Source organism: Netta rufina (genome assembly GCF_964035555.1).
Source record: "Netta rufina genome assembly, chromosome: 20".
Taxonomy (NCBI): Eukaryota; Metazoa; Chordata; class Aves; order Anseriformes; family Anatidae; genus Netta; species Netta rufina.
In genome coordinates this window covers 4,550,630-4,569,221 of record NC_140144.1, presented here as the reverse complement: position 1 = coordinate 4,569,221, position 18,592 = coordinate 4,550,630, and the positions used below count along the sequence as shown (strand labels likewise).

Here is an 18,592-nt window from a genome sequence, read left to right as displayed (position 1 = left end):
AAGCTGAGATATGGCACTGTTGGCTGCAGTTCGAAACCAGCGTCCGTGTTTCCTGCAGTGACACAATACCAAAGCATTTTGTCCAGTTCCCAGTCTTTTTGGAGGAGGCCAGCACAACCCTTGCTGCTGCTGCACTTGCAAAATTGCTGTCAGGAAATAACTCTGTTGGGAAGCGATTTAATAACTGCACAGAGGGGCTGCTCCCTCCGTTGGTTTTCCATCCCGAGCCAGGCGTCGGCAGCGAGCAGCGTGCTAGGTAGGTGCCTGCGCCCACCGCCGCAAGTGCAGCTCCGTTTGTTTCAGTGATTAGGCATTCAGATAAATGCTCACAATGTGTTTAATTTGAATGTGAAATTGCCTCCACACCTACGATCAGCTTGATGATTGCACACAGCAATAAACACACGTGTGCATGGCGTATGGCATTTGTTCCTGATGAATGTAAGGAATTCGGGTTTTATTTTTTCCCCCAGCGTGTTTTAGAAGCATGAGAAATTCCCACTGAGTTTAAAAGGAGCTTTTGATGAAAAGCAGGGAGAGAAATCAAGACTTAAGTTACTTGTTGCAGTATTAATATAGATGGATTAGGAGTTAAAAGACTTTTTGATGCCTGTTTTAGAAAACAAGAAAGAAATTGGTTGTGTGGCGAACTAAGAGTTGTTTTCTCAATGAGTTATCTGAACTCCTGGGCTGTGGGCGAGTCCATGGGTACCTTGGAAAAGTTGCTGAGGTTGGGGTTTGGGTTTGTTTTGTTGGCAGAGGGGAGGTGGTGCCCAAGCAAGGAGCAGGAAATTGTGTTTGAAGGAAAAACAAACACAGCTTTGCTTTCCTGGTGCCCTTATACCATCCCCATTAGGTCAAGTGCTCTGCCAGTGCCTTGAAACACGCTTGCACTGCATACACCCAGCACAAAGATATTCTTACTGACATGAACGTTGGCTTTGGGTTGTTCGTTTATGCTTCTTGTATGCAAATGTAAAGGAACAGATAAATGGGAAGAATACATTTATTTTTCTTTGAAAGAGGAGTTGTTCACCTGTGAAGCTTTGATGACTGCCTTTGAGGGGAACTCAGGAGGCAGAGCTGGTTTTTAGATTTGTGTTAGGGCTTGAGCGATGCTGCAGAAAACACCTTTGTTTGTGTTCAGTAATGGGTAAACAAGGGAATTGTCTTGCATAAAGTCCCTATTGTATTTTCCCTCCCGTTTAGATAAATTTTGCCATTGCAGCATCCTTGAAAGGAATTTTCCATTATCCTTTCATTGACTTCTCTATCCCTTGTGGAAGGAAAGCAATAGCTTAGTGGGAAGCCACAGTACCAAACTCATAATTACAAGTTCAGCAAAGATCCATAATTGGACAAGATCATAATTCTAATAGAGAAGGACGCATCGTCAGATGCAGTTAATTCTTACAATGATGTTCCCATATTGATTCTGCAATGGCTGCGTGACATTGCTGGTGCCGTGCGATAGTTATCAGGCCCAAGGAGAGAAATTCCTCGAGACTCCTCTCCTCAGCCCAGGTTTTGCAGGACTGAGCACAATTACTGATGCCGTCGAGTCATTGATCCCAGGTGATGTGATGGGAAGTTCCCACTTAGGTGTTGTGTGGGTTCTCTTTGACTTTGTGCTGCGTCAAAGCAGGCTGGTTAAGTGGTTGCAGGCTTTATTTTTCTGCTATAGAAGAAAGGCTGCAGGTTTCATGAGGCCCACGGGTGTGCTTGACAAGGTAAATTAGCAGGATGTTCCCAGAGGTAAATACTGAGCGAGGGCGAGCTCACTGTGCTGTGATGGGTCTGGCTGCTCGGTTATCTCAGCACCAGCAGACGCTGACATCTGGTTTGCAGGATGGGAATGCACGGAGGAGTAACGCTGATGAGGCCAGCAGCAGAGGTAGGAACGTTGCGTGTCTGCAGCCCCCAGGATGATGCAGCGTGTGTCTTCCCAGCTTTAAGGGCTGTAGGATCCCCTACACCACCAATGTCTACCTCCTTTTAGAAACTCTCCGGAGAATTTAGTAGAGGAGTGTATGAAAGCAAAAGAGGACTTCTTGTGGAGCTTCGGTCCTTGTCTGCCTGTTGGGCAAACTCCCAAACGCCCTTTGGGAGCCTTTACGCAACCCCACACACAACAGGACGCTGCACTTTCTCTCCTTCCAAACACCACCAAACAAAACCCTAAACCTAACACTGACTAGGATCCTAAAAACACATACGGCACCACTTTCTCCCATCAAAAAGTGCTCCCAACAGAAGCCTTTGGGTACACCTGAACTCCCTTGGGGAGCCTTTACAACCCCCCCCCCCACATAACACGACTCTACACCTTCTCCCTTTCCAAGCAAACCTAACCCTAAGCCTAACCCTATCCCTAAACCTAACCCTAAACCTAACACTAATGGCAGGGCTAACCCTAACCCTAAACCTAACCCTAACCTGAACTGTAACCGAGCCCTAACCCTAACAATAAACCTATCCATAACCCTAACCATAGCTGTAACCCTAACACTAACTCTAATGGCGGAACTAACCCGAACCCTAACCCTAACCCGAACGCTAAATGAACCCTAACCCTAACCCCCACCCTAACCCTTACCCTAACCCTAACCCTTACCCTAATGACAAGTGTAACCCTCACACTATCCCTAACCCTAAAGCAACCCCACTCACAACAGAACTCTGTACCTTCTCTCTTTCCAAACAACCTTAAATGTAACCCAAGGCCTATCCCTAACCCTAATGGCAGAGATAACCTGAACCCTAACACTGACACTAACTGTAACACAAACCCTAAACGAACCCTAACCCTTACCCTAACCCCCATGCTAAACCTAACCCTAATCCCAACACTAACTGTAACCCTAACCCTAACGGCAGAACTAACCCTAAGAGTAGCCCTAACACTAACCTAACCCTAAAGGCTGAGCTACCCCTAACCCTATCCCTAACCCTAACACAAACTGTAATCCTAACTCTAAACCTAACCCTAACCGAACCATAACTGTTCTTTATTCCTTACCCTAACCACCACCCTAACCCTAACCCAAACCGTAAACATAATCCTAACCCTAACCGAACCCAAATCCTAACCCCCAACCTAACCCTAACACTAACCCTAACACCCTAGCGTTCACTCACCTGAACGCTAACCCAAACCCTAACAGTAACCCTTACCCTAACCTTAACACAACCCCACACACAACAGGACTCTGTGCCTTCTCTCTCTCCAAACCCTAACATCCCTAACCTGAACTTTTGTTATGACCCTAACAGAATACATACGTTGCCAATTTCTCCCATTTTACCTTGCTCCCAACGGAAGCCTTTGGGTAGACCTGAACTCCCTTTGGGAGCATTTACACAACCCCCCACACAACGGGACTCTGCACTTTCTCTTGAAACCCTAACAACCCTAACCCCTAAACCTTAGATCCCCAACCCATTCCTTACCCTTAACTTACCCAGAGCATGGATTTTTTGCTGCCAGTTGTCTCATTGCTCACGTAACGCGCTGTCCTGTCGTTCACTCCCATCAATCCTGTTTTCCCACTGACACCTCTAGCAGTCCTTCTCTACCTCCTTGTTCTTCTCCGCCACTCCTGACTTTTTAATTGCTTTGACACTCCCTGAAATCTTTTCCAAGAGAAGGAGAGAAAGCTCCTTCCTGATTTCCAGGCACCGTTTTCATCTGGGTTCTGCCTTCCTGTGCCCGTTACCTTCTCCTGTCCCAATAACCTGCTTCCACCCCAGCAGACCTGCTGTGCACCCCAGGGATGGCAGCATGTGGCGTGGCGTGCCCTTGGGTTAGACCTCCACGGACGAGACTCTCAGATCATTCCCCAGCACCGTGCTCTGGAATATCAGCACAAGTGAGCAGAGCCCCGTTAGGGGTTTTGGGTTGGTGTCAGCCACGTGCGCGTGCTTTTTGTGCCTGGATGGCTTGCAAAGTTTTCTGAGAGCTGTTAGAGAAATGAGAAGATGAGCTTTGATCTGCCTCTGTATTTGGTGTATAAAACAAGGCCTTTTATAAGGGAATATTAGTTATTCAGGGGCTGTTACATGTGAGGAAGTTTCACTTTGATCCTCTCCTGTCTCCAGAGGCAGCAGGCATTTATTATTTCACGGGGAACTAAACAAAAGTCAGAATAAAATTTGGGTGATTCTCTCCACGTGCACTGCACCCCCAGCCCCAGCAGGGACATGCAGCGGTGTGGGCACCGTGTCACTGTGTCACCAGGCCCTCGGCGAGCCGCGTCCCTGCTCTGAGCTGCACCGGCTGCTGGACCACCTGCAGCCCTCGCACATCACGGACGCCGTCAGGGATCAAATGGGAAAGAAAAGGTGATAATGCAAACATGTCATTTTTCATTGCTTACACTGGCCAGAGGGAATAATCAGCCTGTCCTGTGCCTCCTGCTGTTGGGCTGCGCTTAGTGTGTCCTCTCCCAGGGCTGGCCGTGCCCCAGCTCCTTCAGCTTTCCTGCTGCTTGTCCACCGGGAAGGAAACGCAGCCCTGCTGCCAGCACGGACAGACGGGGAAGACCCGATGGCTCCACACCTACCCGGCTGCTTCACTGTGCTGCTGCCTGCAGCACCCAGGAGGGGACAACCCCTGTGACACCTCTGGGTAGCAGTGTGATGCACGTCCTTACCTCGCGGAGTGCTGGGGTGCACCCCCTGCCCCCCGTCCCCCAGGACAGCTGAGGATGCTGTCACTTCACATTCTTGGCTACCAAAGCTCTGTCGTCAGTGCCCCTTTTCCAGAGAGCAAACAAACGTAGTGTAGTGCTTTTTTTTTTTTTTTTTTTTTTTTTTTTCATCAGCAAATAGCCGCCCCTGCACTGCTTTCCTTCAGTTTGATGCCTGTTCCTGCAGGGGAGCCCAGTTTGGGCTGCTCCGGCAGCTTTTTGGGGAAAGGGGCTGCCACGGGGAGCCAGTGACAAAGCATGGGCTGGGGAGCAGAGGGGTCTGTAATTAAAGCAGTCCCGGTGCCGTGGCAGCCTCAGGCTCTTTAACATCCCCAGACTGTGCTGGAGATAACGGCTTTTACATCTGTTCCCAGCGGCAGCGTGGGCCTCTTTATTTATTTATTTATTTTTTGATTGTATCTGATGCAGCCTCCGCGAGTAATTGAGTGTTTGAGAGTGAAAAATTATCTCCCCGGCTTGGCCCTTATCTTGACAGCAAAGCAGCACTTTTAATTTAATTTTGTTCAGAGCATGCGGGTAACAAATTTCGCTAATCGCTCCGCTGTCGCCCTCCGCATGGTAACAAGTCTCTTGTTCCATGGGAAGCACAACACAGACGCGGGGTGGGGGGGCGCGGGTTCACGGGTAGCGGAGGGGACGTGGTGCAGTGCCGCTGCTCTCCCCACCCGTGGTGAGATTCGTTCCTCCTCTGGCTTGAGCAGGGGGAGGAGGTGGAGAGCAGCGTCTGTCAGGGCTCTGCTGGGAAAGCTCGCTCCTGTTGGGGAAACCGAGGCACGGCCATGCCCCAACCCCGGGGAGCTCTTGCAGAGCAGAGATTTTTATTGTGCGTCTGTTCCAGAAGGAAGGGAGGGGAGGTAAAGTGTTTGTTTGCCTTTTTTTTTTTGCATGGCTGGCTTTGGAAGTCCTAGCCCAATTGCCCTGTGGCGTGGCCGCAGGACAGCCTGGCTCTGCAGGCGGTGGCAAGGGCATGTGGAGAGCCAGCAGGGACGTGGGGTATTGCACCACGGGCACCACAGCCCCTGGTTCATCTCACCCCCAGCCTCCCCAGTCAGTCTGTCTGCCCAGCCCAGTGCTCGCTGAGAGCAATCCTCTCTGGGCTGTGACTTGGTGCGAGCTATTTTCTAGATAATGATTACTTTTCTTTTCCTGGAGGAAATATGTTTTCATTGTGCTGTATTGAAAATTGCTTTCCACCCTCCTTGAAATAAAGCCTTCCGCTCAGATTTGCCTTTGTGCTTGTATAGTGTAAAACTGGGATTCATTTGGAGTTTAAAACAAAACAAAACAAAAAAAAAAAACAGACTTCAATTCCGAGAGAAGTGTTTCCATTGATTTGCGTGCAAGAAAATTCCAGTGCAGGCAGTCTCTGGCTTTAAATATGTAACTGTTTCTTTAATGTGATTTTATCCCAACCAATTCCACACTGAGAACATGAAAGCAAAGCTGACTTCATTGATTTTAATTGTACATGCCCAGGGAAATTCAAGAAAAGCAACAACAGCAGGAGAGAAATGGCCCTGGTGGTGATGGTCCCCAAGGAGGCACCAATCTGTGCCACCTCTGCCTTCTCCATTGGTCCCCTCTCCTTCCCTGCCCTCATCCACGCTGGCTTTTGGGGCTTTTCCTTTCCCTCCACTCCCCTCATTCTCCCTTTTTCCTCCTCCTCCCCGTTGATTTGTGCTTGCGGCATCTCCCTCCAGGCTGCTAGATGTATGTTAGAGCAAGGGGGTATCCCCGCTGGAAGCTGGACGGATACAAACCGAATTCATCCCTTTGGTACCGGAGCATTAATGCTCCAGGAGCGTGGCAGCAGCTGGGGGTGAGCGAGCACGGGGCACGCAGGCTGCTGTGCACATGGGGCTCGGCTGCCAGCCCCCACCCCACCACTGCCTTCCTTCTCCGCAGCCTCCTGTGCTGCAGCTCAGCTCTCTGCTAATGGGCAATTCGTAAGCGTTAACAGCATTAATCTGATTCCGCACGCTCTTAGCAAGATCAAACCCTCCATAAATCCAGAACCATCTGATCTCCCCCGTCTGCTGCACAATGTGGGCATCTCCTCCTCGTCTCCCCGTCGTGCCTCCTTGTGGTCTCAGGGCTTGGGGGGGTGCTCACCAGGCAACCAGTGTCCCCAGCGTGGGGACCGAAGCTGCGTGGTCAGGGCTTCTCCATCCTGCTGGCCCAGGAACAGGGACACCCTGAGGTGGAGGGGGAGCCCTGGCTGGCAGGAGGAAGGGGAGAGCAGTGCCTGGGACCTGGTTTGGGGCAGGGGTGGGGAGAAGGGTGGCGAGAGCAGAGTGTGGGACGCTCTGTGCCCATAGCAGCCTGCCACCACTGCCGCTTAGCTTGATTGGTATTTGATTTGATTTAACATGATCTCCCGCTTGTAAAACACCTTGAGATGTTTCCGTGTGTGAGGCTGTCCTGGAAACGCTGCTGTACCGTATTAATGAGCCTCTGCTGGAACATAAAGAAGCATCATTAGGAGCGGTGAACTCGCCTGGCGTGCAGAAAGCAGCGCAGAGCACGGGCACGCTGCGGCCTGGCCCTGATCAGGGGCTCCGCACCCCGGGGAGGCTGCAGCCAGGCCCCGCTGGCAGTGCCGGGGTGGCTGTGGTGGCTGTGGTGTGGTGTCTGTGGTGTGGGGTGGTGTCCATGCTGTGGTGTTGGTGTTGTGGTGTCCACAGTGTGGTGGCTGTGGTGTGGTGTCCATGCTGTGGTGTGATGTCCGTGCTGTGGTGTCGGAAGTGTGGTGTCCATGCTGTGGTGTCTGTGGTGTTCATAGTGTGATGTCCATGCCATGGTGTCCATGCTGTGGTGTCCATGCCATGATGTTTGTGGTGTCCATGCTGTGGTGTCCATAGCGTGATGTCCGTGCCGTGCTGTCCATGCTGTGGTGTCCGTGGTGCCGGTGCCGCGCTGTGGTGCCGGTGCTGGTGGCTGTGCGTTGCTAAGCAGTCCCACCTCTTGCTGTGCCGCTGCTTTGGTTTCCATATCCCTGTCTTTCTCGGGTGATAGAAATGCATTTTAATATCCGAGTAGCCTCGAAACATGCTGTATTATGCTATTATCTCCGGGGGGTGGGGAAGATTGTGAAGCACTTGGCGTTTAACGCCTACATATGGCTAACACTATGGGCTGTGTGCTGATAAAGATGGGGTAATTAAAGTTTATTTTTTTTTATAGACTAATCTCCCAAGCATGTATTTATGAGCCTGATTTAGAAACATCGTATTACCGAGAGCACAGGATATTCGTGTTGCTTGTAAATCCATACGTGTTCTGAACTTACCTTTCTTTTTTTCTCCTTTCTCGAATTTAAGCAGCGCTGCCAATAGCAAAAAGAAATGAGCCTGGAGTTTTGTTGGTGCGTCTCTCCCACCCCTGTCCTTTAGGTGGGCAAGGGAAAATATACAAAGCCGCAAGTAATTAACTGCATAAGTAAATTATATTTCCAAGGAGACACGGTGCATTTGGAGGGTCTGTTTGCAGCGTGTTTACACTGGTGGCTCTGAAATTATCTTCATCTTGCAGCAGGTGCAAAATCTTTGGGGGAATTCGGTGCTCTGCAAGCTGGTTCTGAGCTGGCTGCGGAAGGACTCACACGCTCTCTGTGAGGCTGGAGCTGGGCTAACTGGCACCAGTGCTTAATGGGGAAAAAAGTCCCAGGTGGAGAGGTGGAAGGAGCCAGAGGCCCTCAACCACTGCCCTAGCTGCTCCAACGCTCGGGTCAGAGGCTTTAAGTGAGGTTTAGATTCCTGAACTCCTCCCGTCTTCCAGTCTTAATTAAGCTGTGGTTAATGGGGCTGGTAGAAGAAAGCTTCTCAAGTATGATTCTGCCCTACACCAGAGCAGTTTGCCTTTTCTTTCTCCTCCTCTCTCCAATGTTCTTGCAGCCCAGGGCTCAAGGGGAGCTCATTTCTCCCTGTTCAAGGAGAAATTAGTTCTTCTTCTTGTCCATCCTCCTGCTGCATCCCCCCGGGCACTGGCAGCGCTGGGGTGTCAGGGCTCACAGAGGTGCCTCTCCTGTTGCTTTCCCTGCAAATTAGGCTAAAGCCAAGACTGAGCATTAGAGCACCCTCATGCTCTGCTGAAAGCATCCAAAGCAGAGCACAGACCTCTTTAATTAAAAGCAGGCTGAGAGCATCTCAACATAGAAAGGATTTGCTAGTGCAGAAGAATCTGGGGAGCAAGCTTGGTCTCAGCTGTGCCTGGACATACTGTGGGCCTTTCTTTTTGGACCACAGAATACCTGAGCCAAGCCTTAGCTTGTGTGCTGGGGATCTCATGGGCTGCTGAGTCCTAGCCTCTGCCTGGGAAGGTCTTGCATTTCTTCCCCGTAGCTAAAGAAGTTCAGTGGAACTGAGTTTTAAAATCTGCACATTAAACATTTTCCTGGAAGCCCAGAGACTACAAAAGGAGGAGGGAAAGTGCCCAGGCACAGCTCCTCCTGAATTACTGAGCCGGTTTGGCTCCCACCTCCAGGACAAGGAAGGAATTATTCATTGTTTCACATCTTGAACAGGAGCACGTAGCCCTGGTGAACCTGTTGAGGTTTGTTTAGTTAGCATTGTGTTGTTAAGAATACAGCTGTGTTTTCAGAGGGCTGGCACTCAGCTTTTTATCTCCAGATGGGTGTTCAAACACTTCTACTGGAGTGTCAGTGGTCGGAGGGGCAGGCGAGGGGATGGAAATCGAGAAATGTACCTCTGTTTAAAGAGGGAGGAAAGGATCTGCTTTCCTAATAGCCTGCCTTCAAGCCTGGCAGGGAACTGGTCATAAGCAATAAAGAGCTGAGCTGGAAACAGAATTTCTGCTCGAGCACAATTCCCCTGGATTTGGTTCAGTTGGTGACAGCCAACTTCAGGCAGTTCTAGAGGTCAGCAATTAGCAGTGTGGTGGAAACGAGCAGGAAGGGGAAGGCAGAGAAGCGGGGAAGGCAGTTAGAGGAGACTTGCAGCACGTTGTCCCTGCCCTTGGGCAGCCAAGCTCAAACTCATTGAGCTGTAAGGGGCTTTTTGCTGTTTCAGGCCCCTGTGCACCTTTCCTCTTAGTCACAGAGAGAGAAGTGATGGGGAGGAGATGGGGATGGGAGCCCCCAGACCCTAATCCCAGCTCGGCTTCTGCTGCAGGGTGGTGAAGGCTGCTGTCGTACCTGTGATTCAGGCTCTTTGTAAAAAGGGGATAATGCTTGCCTAACTCATAAGGGATTTGTGATATAATGTTTGCAAAGCACTTTAAGACCCTGGATTGAAAGGTGATTTATAATGGTAAAATCCAGTGTTCTCTGCTCTATTGTGTACTTGACTGTGTCCAATTATCTCAATGGCAGGTTTTCTCCATCTTTTTTTTTTTTTCTTTTCTCTTTTTGCATTAGTTTAGCAATGCCAACCAAAAGAAGGGTTTGTGGCAGGCACAGCATGCCCTGCAAGAGGGTGAGTTTGGAGGTGCTAACTTACGCTAATGATAGGAATAGACTGGAAAGGAAAAGGGGGCATGGCAAGGTGGAGGGCACAGGAGATGGGTGATAAAGCTGTGAAAGAGTGGTGGGAAGGCTGTTTAGATGATGCATGCGTAAGGAAAGTGAAAGATGCTTCATAAATAATCATTTTGCATACTCCTGTTGGTCGCAGATGGGGTGTTTCCCAGCAGATCAGTCACTTCTCTTGTCCTGCAAATGTCAGGAGGAGCACCCATGGTGCAGGCTCCATCCTGCTGCAGGGGAGGCTTTGATGGGGCACGCTGCTGGCCTGGAAAATGCAGGTTGTGCCTCAGGCCCAGCCTGGACACCAGTTCCCTGCTCTGACACCCGCATCTCTAAGTGGGTTTGATGAAATTATCGGGTGAAACACGCGAGTGCTAACTTGCTAGATGCATTTCCCGTTCAATTTTTAAGCAGATGCTTTTTAAATCTCTCTTTGCTGATGAAATAATGATGGCAGAGAGCAAGGAGGGGGAGCTGGATCAAGTTCCAAAAATAAAGACATGTCCTTGCCTGAATCCTCGGCAGGCACACGGACCGGTCTGCCAGCAGCTGGGACATTTTGGCTGCACTGTAACAGCCTGTGCAGCAGCTGGGTGTAGTGCTGGTCCCTGCCCTCTCATTGGCATTTCTGTGTTCCCCAAATAGTTTTCAGGAGTTGCAGAGCTGGACGGCGAGGTGTCTGTTGCAATCCCGGTACATGATGCTGATGGAGGGGCCAGGCTGGGGAGAACAACGTGCAGCTCCTGGGCCTCGGGGTGCTGGGACTGCCCCTGCATGGGCCGTAGGGACCCACAGATGGGGTAGCAGAGGCCAGGGGATGGTTTCTCCTGGTTCTCTCCATCATCAGAGGGTGGCTCATGCTTGCTCCTGGCCTGCACTGAACAAGAGCATCTGCATCTCGTGGGGCAGCCAGGTCTTTCCCAAACATTTCTTCATTGCCCACTCTCACATCCTTTCCCCTCGTCGTCTGGGGTTGGTCTGTCCCCCTACACTGCAGATGACCTGATTCAGCCATCCTAATGCCACTGGTGAGTTTGTGACTCTAGACCTGCTGATGTCTGAGTTATTTTTTGGCTTTTACTTGAATTCCCTGCAACTACCTGAAAGGGTGTTTCAGCAAGGAAGGTGTCGGTCTCTTTTCTCAGGTGACAAGTGACAGCATATAAGGAAACAGTCTGAAGTTGCAGCAGGGGAGGTTTAGGTTGTATATCAGAATTTCTTCGTGGAGAGGGTGGTCAAGCACTGGAATGCGCTGCCCAGGGACATGGTGAAGTCCTCATCCTGGGAGGTATTCAAGGGATGTTTTGAATGAGGGTTAGTGAGTGGACTCAGTAGGTCAGGCTTGGTGATCATGGAGGTCTTTTCCAGCTGTCATGTTAAGAGGTGTAGCTGATTAACCATTATGGGTCTGGTTGGATTCAGTCACAGGTTCACCAATAACGTATTTACCAATATGGGTCCGGTCAGATTGAGGGTACCGAACCATCACAGTCACGGATTCACCAACAACGCAGCACGCCCTCACTCTAGTTGTGTTCAATGAGAACTATCAGGGCTAGGAACAATGCAATTAAGTCACTGCTCGTCTTAAGACACTGCTTGTCACCGGCCTCCACTTGGACACAGAGCCATTGACCACCCTGGGTGTGGCCATTGAGCCAATTCCTTATCCATCAGATGTCCATCCTTCAAATCCATATGTTTCCAATTTAGAGATTAGGATGTGATGGGGGACCATGTCAAAGGCCTTGAAGAAGTCCAGGTAGATGACATCAGTCTTCCCTTGGTGACTGATGCAGTTACTCCATCACAGAAAGCCAACAGATGGGTCAGGCACGATTCGAGCTTGGCGAAGCTGTGCTAGTTGTCCCAGATCACCTCCTTGTCCTGCATGTGCCTTAACATTGCCTCCAGGAGGATTCGTTCCATGATCGTGCCAGGTACAGAGGTGAGGCTCACTGGTCTGTAGTTCCCAGGTCTTCCTTTCTACACTTTTTAAAAATGGCAGAGATGTTTCCCTTTTTCCAGTCACTCGGGACTTCGCCTGACTGCCACGATTTTTCAAATATGATGGAGAGTGGCTTGGTCGCTACATCAGCCAATTCCCTCAGGACCCTGGGGTGCATGTCGTCAGGATCCATAGACTTGTAGTTAAGTAGCGTCAGGAGGTTATGAAGTTCCTCTTCGCTTACAGTGGGGGGACTCTGCTCCCCCAGCCCCTACCCAGAGGTTTGGGGACACGAGAGAAGCCTGACCACTACTGAAGACCGAGGCAAAGAAGTTGTTAAGTACTTCTGCCTTCTCCACGTGTGTCATTACCAGTTCTCCATCTCGATTTGTCAGAGGCGCTACGCTCTCCCTGGTGTTTCTTTTGTGGCCAGTGTACCTGTAGAGCCCCTTCTTGTTATTCTTTGCCTCCCTCGCCAAGTTTAGTTCTGTCAGTGCCTTGGCTTTCCTGATCCCATCCCTGCACATCCAGACAACGTCTTTGTGCTCTTCCTAGGGCACATGGCCCCGTTTCCACTAATTGTGCATTTCCTTCTTTTGGCTGAGTTTGAGCAGCAGGACCTTATCCAACCATGCCAGTTTCCTACCTTCCCTTCTTGATTTATTGCATATGGGAAACAGAGCTCTTGTGCTCCAAAGAAAACATCCTTAAAGAGATCCAGCTCTGATCAGATCCTCTGTCCCTAAGGACTGTGTCCTATGGGATCTTAGCCACTAATTCTTTGAGCAGCTGGAAGCTGGCTCTTCTGAAGTTCAGGGTCTTTGCTCTCAGCCAGGCCCGTATCCCTTGAGATCACAAACTCAACCAGGGCATGGTCACTGCAACGTAGGCTTCCCCCAGTTTTAACTTTGCTAACAAGTTCTTCCGCGTTGGTGAGCACCAGGTCCAGTAACACATCTCCTCTGGTTGGTTTGTCTAATGTCTGGACAGGGAAGTTGTCCTCTATGGACACCAGGAGGCTCCTGGGTTGCTTCTGCCTGCCACGTGGCTTTCCCAGCAGATGTCCAGGTGGTTGAAATCTCTCGGGAGGATGAGAGCCTGTGAGCATGATGCTTCCTGTAGTCAGAACAAGGCTTGATCCCTTCAGCATCTTTCCAAGACATAAAGGCCTTTTTGGTGCTTCCTAGTCACCTTGTCGCATCCTTAGTTGTCCCTATTCTATGATTTTATAATTCCGTTTGCTTAAAAATAAATAAGAAAGAAAGAAAGAAGGAAAGAAAGAAAGAGAGAAAAATGAAAAAGAAAGAAAGGAAAAAGAAAGAATAAAACACGAGGTGCCAAACAAGGCTGTCTGTGCGTGCAGGTCTGCACAGAGCAGCAGGGGAGAAGCAGGACGATGGGATGTCCCCAGCTGATGGCTACTCCGTGCAGACATCCCCTACCCTACGTGTCCAGCACATGGCCATGGAGCTGGGGACAGGCGACCCACGTCCCGTCCAGGTGCTGGCTTCAGAAGCCCCTCTTAACGTTGGAAAGTGTTGAGTTGGCACTTGGAACAAAATCTTTTGTGAGCTGCTTTTTTTGAAGGTACCGTAAGCTTCTGTGACTGCCAAAATGAAACTTCTCTTGTAATCTCTGCTGCCTGTAAGAAGCGGCTGGCTCTGTAGGTCGCTTTGTTGTTCATCATAGTCCCTGCGTGATGACTGAATCTTTATACATATTTGTATAAATAATTAACGCTCAGCAATGCTATATAAAATTTGTAGACATAGATTTCTCCTGGTGTTAAGCAAGAGTAAATGATGCCATGGTACCGGCAGCCCTCGGATTTGGCTTGATTGTTTTTGTGACTTGATAAAATTTGCCACATAAACCTCGGCTGCTGAACACTGCCTGGGGCTTGGCTGCAGGAGCCTGCAGGACCATGAGCAAACCGTGCTGGGAAGAATAGGGTGTGAAGGATCCAGGAGCTCTGGTCTTCACGGGGCAGGGGGAAGCAGAGCAAGCTGGGGGGGCCTTTCGGGGTGGGGGTGCCGAGGCGGGTCCCTCCCGCAGCACCCACCACTCTCTTTGCCTTCCAGGTTCGATGAAAAGCCCCATCAACAAGACAGCCCTGACCCTCATTGCGGTCAGCTCCTGCATTCTTGCCATGGTGTGCGGCTCCCAGCTCTCCTGCCCGCTGACTGTAAAGGTGACACTTCATGTACCCGAGCACTTCATCGCCGATGGTAAGACCCCATGGGCATCAGATCCCCTTCACCCCACAGCAGCCGCTCTCTTTATAGCTTACCTAAAGCCTCCCTGAGTCAGCACCTTAGCAGGCATCTCTAGAGGACCACACCATGGGGGTAAACTTTCCTCTTCTCGATTGCACCTTTGTTGTTATCACTGAACACATCTGATGGATATTCCTGTTCTCATCGGGACTCACTGATGAGCCCCGGGAGCCTGCTTATGCATGCTCCTGTCCTGCAGCAGCTGATCCATTTGTCCCAGCCCCTTGCAGCAGTGCAGAGTGAAATTGGTAGCATTTGAGCACAGGCAGAGATGCTTTGAAAAATTAGACAAGGGCTGCTGTCACTATTTATTGCTTTCTCCGACTGGGCTCCTTGCATTTGTTGTGTTTCACTGACCTTTTCTTTATAATGTGCAGTGAGCGTCAAGTGCAAGTTTTCAGTAACACGAGGGCAAATTTCATTTTCTTCCAGCCGATGGGACCCATTATTCAGTCAGTTCCAATTCCTCAGCTCCCGTGCTCGCCTGACTGCTCGGGGCGTGCTGAGGGTACACCTTCTCCCTGCCAGGACTGTGGTGCTCCCAGCCCGGTGCTGGTTCCCATCCACCCATTGGGGTTGGGATGCAGCGTGTCCCCTGGGGGGGTGAACGTAGTGGGGAGAGTTAGATGCTTAATGAGGTGCAGCAGTGTGGCAGAGCAGGGCTTAAAGCATCCCCCCGTGGCACAGAGGGATTCCCCGGTCTGTTTTAAATGGTTTTCAGCCTTGATGAGAGTGGGTTCTTCAGTCCCAGCACAGAGCCTCACCACGCACGTGTGTCTGCACCCGTAATGATGCTTTTGGGATGGGTGCTGCGTGCGGCCAGTGGGCTGGTGCCCTGTGCTGGTGGGAAGGCTGCTGCTGCTCTGCCCCCTGAGGAAGCTTCTTAGCCGCTGGCTCTGGAAATTGCAGTCCAATCTCAGGGGCTGGAGGCTGCCTTAATGGCTAAAGCTTGGTTATTAAGAAAAAGAGGAGGAGAGTGTCTGCTTTGTGTCCTCAGATTGAGGGATGGAGCGTTAGAGGAGTGCAGAGCTGAAAAAGGGCATAACTTGAAATAAGGGACTTGGCTACGCCTTGACCTGCTTCTGAAAGGCATTAAGTACTGCCCGTGCTGCACATAAATATTCTGTAGTTTCACAGATTTTTATTCCGAACAATCAGAGAACAGAAACTCATTTTGCTTTGGGGAAATGAGGCTGCCCCAGTATCAGCTCGTGACCCTTGGGGCACCGGCCAGGTTATCGCATAGGCTGGGAGGGACGCGCTGTCCCCTGCCCAAAACCAGCCTCAAGAAGAGAGGGAGAGCACAGGAGCCGTGCTGAAGGCCAGGGGGAAGGCAGTGGTGGAAATAGGCTCCAGCGTCCTGCAGAGCCTCTGGCCCACAGAAGGCTTGTGTCCTCAAAAACTAAAATAAAACAAAACGTAATGCGACTCCGTAGAGATAAAGTGGAAAGATGAGTCCGTGCTTTTCACCAGGAAGGGGGTGGCAATGCAAATTATGCAAATACGGAGAACACTCGAATGGAAATGACAATGAAATACCAATAAAATAGATTAATATCGTTGAAACTGGGGGAAATGGGATGATCTCCAGTTCCAACTTAATGACTTCTTTAAAGAGAAAGTGGCAAGAGGACTGGTAAAAACGGTTTGGCAAAGAATTAAAATGAGCTTTGTAATGAAACTGTAAAATATAATTACAAACTGCAAAAACTTTTTAAATATTTTTATGGGAAACAGTCAAATTCTTCATACAGAAGCAGCAAAGACATTTTGCAGTGGCTATCAGTTTTACTGAAATCTCATCGTTTTATGTGATGGCGGAGTCCATTGCCGGGGAAGAGGAAAGCTCTTAAAGTTGTCCCTTCTAGTTGATTAACAGCAAATCCCAAGGCAGCACCAAACTGGCAGCAAAATGCTAGGAAACGTTTAAAGGCAACACTGAACTGAGCTGGGCTTGGAAATCTTTATGGCACCCAGGAAAGCATCGCTGGCCGTGTTTGGGGAGGTGGCGTGTAGCTTGTCACCCGGAGTCCTACACTGGTGGCAAAGGGGGGACCTGCTCCTGACTTATTGGGTTCATTTCCAGCTCTTAATGCTGCTTTTTGCCAAATATCAGTGCTGGGAGGTGGGAGGGAGTGGCGGGGATGCTGGCTTGGTTATTGCCACGTGAGCGGAGCGGCGGCAGAGCTGATTACGTTGGCCCAGATGGGGCTGGGAGCTTTGATCCGTCTTACAGCAGCTGCTCGCACGGCACCCGACGTCTCGTTAATGTTGCCGTGCACTTCACCAGTCTGCAGCCTTAAGCTGCTCTCCTTTGTATGTCGCGTGACGATAAGGCAGGCTGTGCGAGCGGGCGGGGAAGGTGCATTCGTGGGAGATGCTCCCGCACAAGAGGAGGGTGCCCTCCAATTCCCGTTTGATGCGCAGGATCGCAACAGATGCCAGTAGCCAAGGAAAATCTTAAAACAGAGAAGCTACCAACACCTCTGCAGGAAAAGCCAAACAAAGGCAGAGGCTGAAAGCAATCCCTCTGCTGTCAGATGAAGACTCATCTGTGAAGGAAATAGATGTGAGCCAGCTCTGGTGCGCCAGGATCCTAAAGCAAGTTGGGGAAAAGAGGGGGGGAGAAGCCCCACCAAACGTCTCCAGCCCCAGGGGAGAGCAGCTTCCCCCCTGCAACAAGCAGTGGTGCTGGAAAACAAAGCTTCTGAGCCTGTTAGAGGTGCAGAATGGGAGAGAGCAGGGGAAGGGCTGGGACAAGAAGCCAACTGGGGTGGGAGAGCAGATTACCACCAGCAGTGTTAATAACCAGCCCGTCTCTGTTGCCCTTGTTTCCCTCTCTTGGTTCATTTTCTTCCTTGTGTTCATTTGATGGGTTCTCCCCCCGTTTCGCTCCCCTCTGAACAATTACTGACTGGTTTGCACAGCTGCTCTTCCTTCATTTCCCTGGGAGCCACCTGCACAGGAGCCTGGCACGAGCTGCGCTGCTCTGTGCTGCCCCGGCTGCCAGGGGGAGGCTGGGGGTCTCCCGTGTGACAAACACATCTGTACCTGTAAATCCTCTCTTGTGCTGCTCTGCAAGGAGCCTCCTTTGCTGCACGGGTCTTGTGGGGTTGGCATGGGGCTGAGGAAGGCACTGGCTTTGTCCCTGCCCTCGGTGCCGCAGGGGGTTGCATTACACCGGGAGGGCAGGGAGGCCTCCAGCTCCTTTCTGGTTCCTCCCCAAATGGCTCGAGCAGCCTCTGCTCCCTTCTGCCACTGCCCCAGGGCACAGAAATTGTGTCAGGAACTCGCCTGCACCCAGCAGCAGGCATCATGCCCGTTTCAGAGCAGGCTTGAATTTATAGGAAGGCTTGCGGTGGCTTTTATGAGGACTTGGAAATGCAAAGCATTATTTAGAGGAACATTTAGCAGCATCAAAGGGGGGAAAAGGAAAAGAGAGTCCCTCCATCTGAGCAATAAAACCCCTTATGAATATGTTAGCCACTCAGCTCTGCGCATTCAGGAGGGTTTTTCTCTTGTAAGTAATCACTCAAAAAGTAGAGAGAGAGCAATGGGAGCTGCTTGCAGGGAAAGCAGGGCTGGAGAAAGATACCCTAGAGGACTTAGCCTGGAGTATGTCCTTGCTGCACAACAGTTTGAAATATAGTATCAATTAAAGCTTCCCATTTTTATAGCCTGCAAAGAGGTTATATATGGTGTTGGTGGATGTTTGTATCGGGATACTTTAGTGGGAGAGGTAGGCGAGGTCCTCCATGGCGTGCAGAAGGAAGGAAGAGCTACGTTTAACCAGGGGCTTGTAGGGCTTCGTTTTATAAGTGGAAATAAAGTAAAGGACATAAACCAGGCTTATGGTGCTTCAGAGGCATCTCTGGGCATTTGCAGCCTTCTTTCTGCCTCTTTGGAGATGTGTGCCAGGGAAAATGCGCTGCTGCCTCTGTCGGGGACAGCTCAGAGCTTGGGTCAGGCTGGTTTCTGAAAAGCAGTGAGCAGGGGCACGGCCTGAGCAGCTGGGATGCTCGCAGAGGGCTTCGCTCAGAGCACCGGTGTTCCTGCAGCTGCAGCCCAGCTGCAGGTGTGGGGGCATCCCACGGGATGAGCACTGGCTCCTCCGGCCAGCCCTACAAGCGAGGCGGAAGGAAAACAAACCGAGCATCCCTGGGAACAGCCCTCATGG

General features: G+C 50.7%; 1 protein-coding gene across 1 annotated transcript in view; it reads left to right on the top strand.

Annotated features, from left to right (window-relative positions):
- The window catches only part of ASTN2 (astrotactin 2), a gene marked incomplete at both ends in the record, with an annotated part of 316,075 nt that overhangs the window by 102,838 nt on the left and 194,645 nt on the right, over nt 1-18,592 (top strand). Inside the window, one exon of the mRNA XM_084298804.1 lies at nt 14,221-14,367. Within this exon, the coding sequence (XP_084154930.1) occupies nt 14,221-14,367 (147 nt within the window). The remainder of the gene's footprint in view (nt 1-14,220; nt 14,368-18,592) is intronic.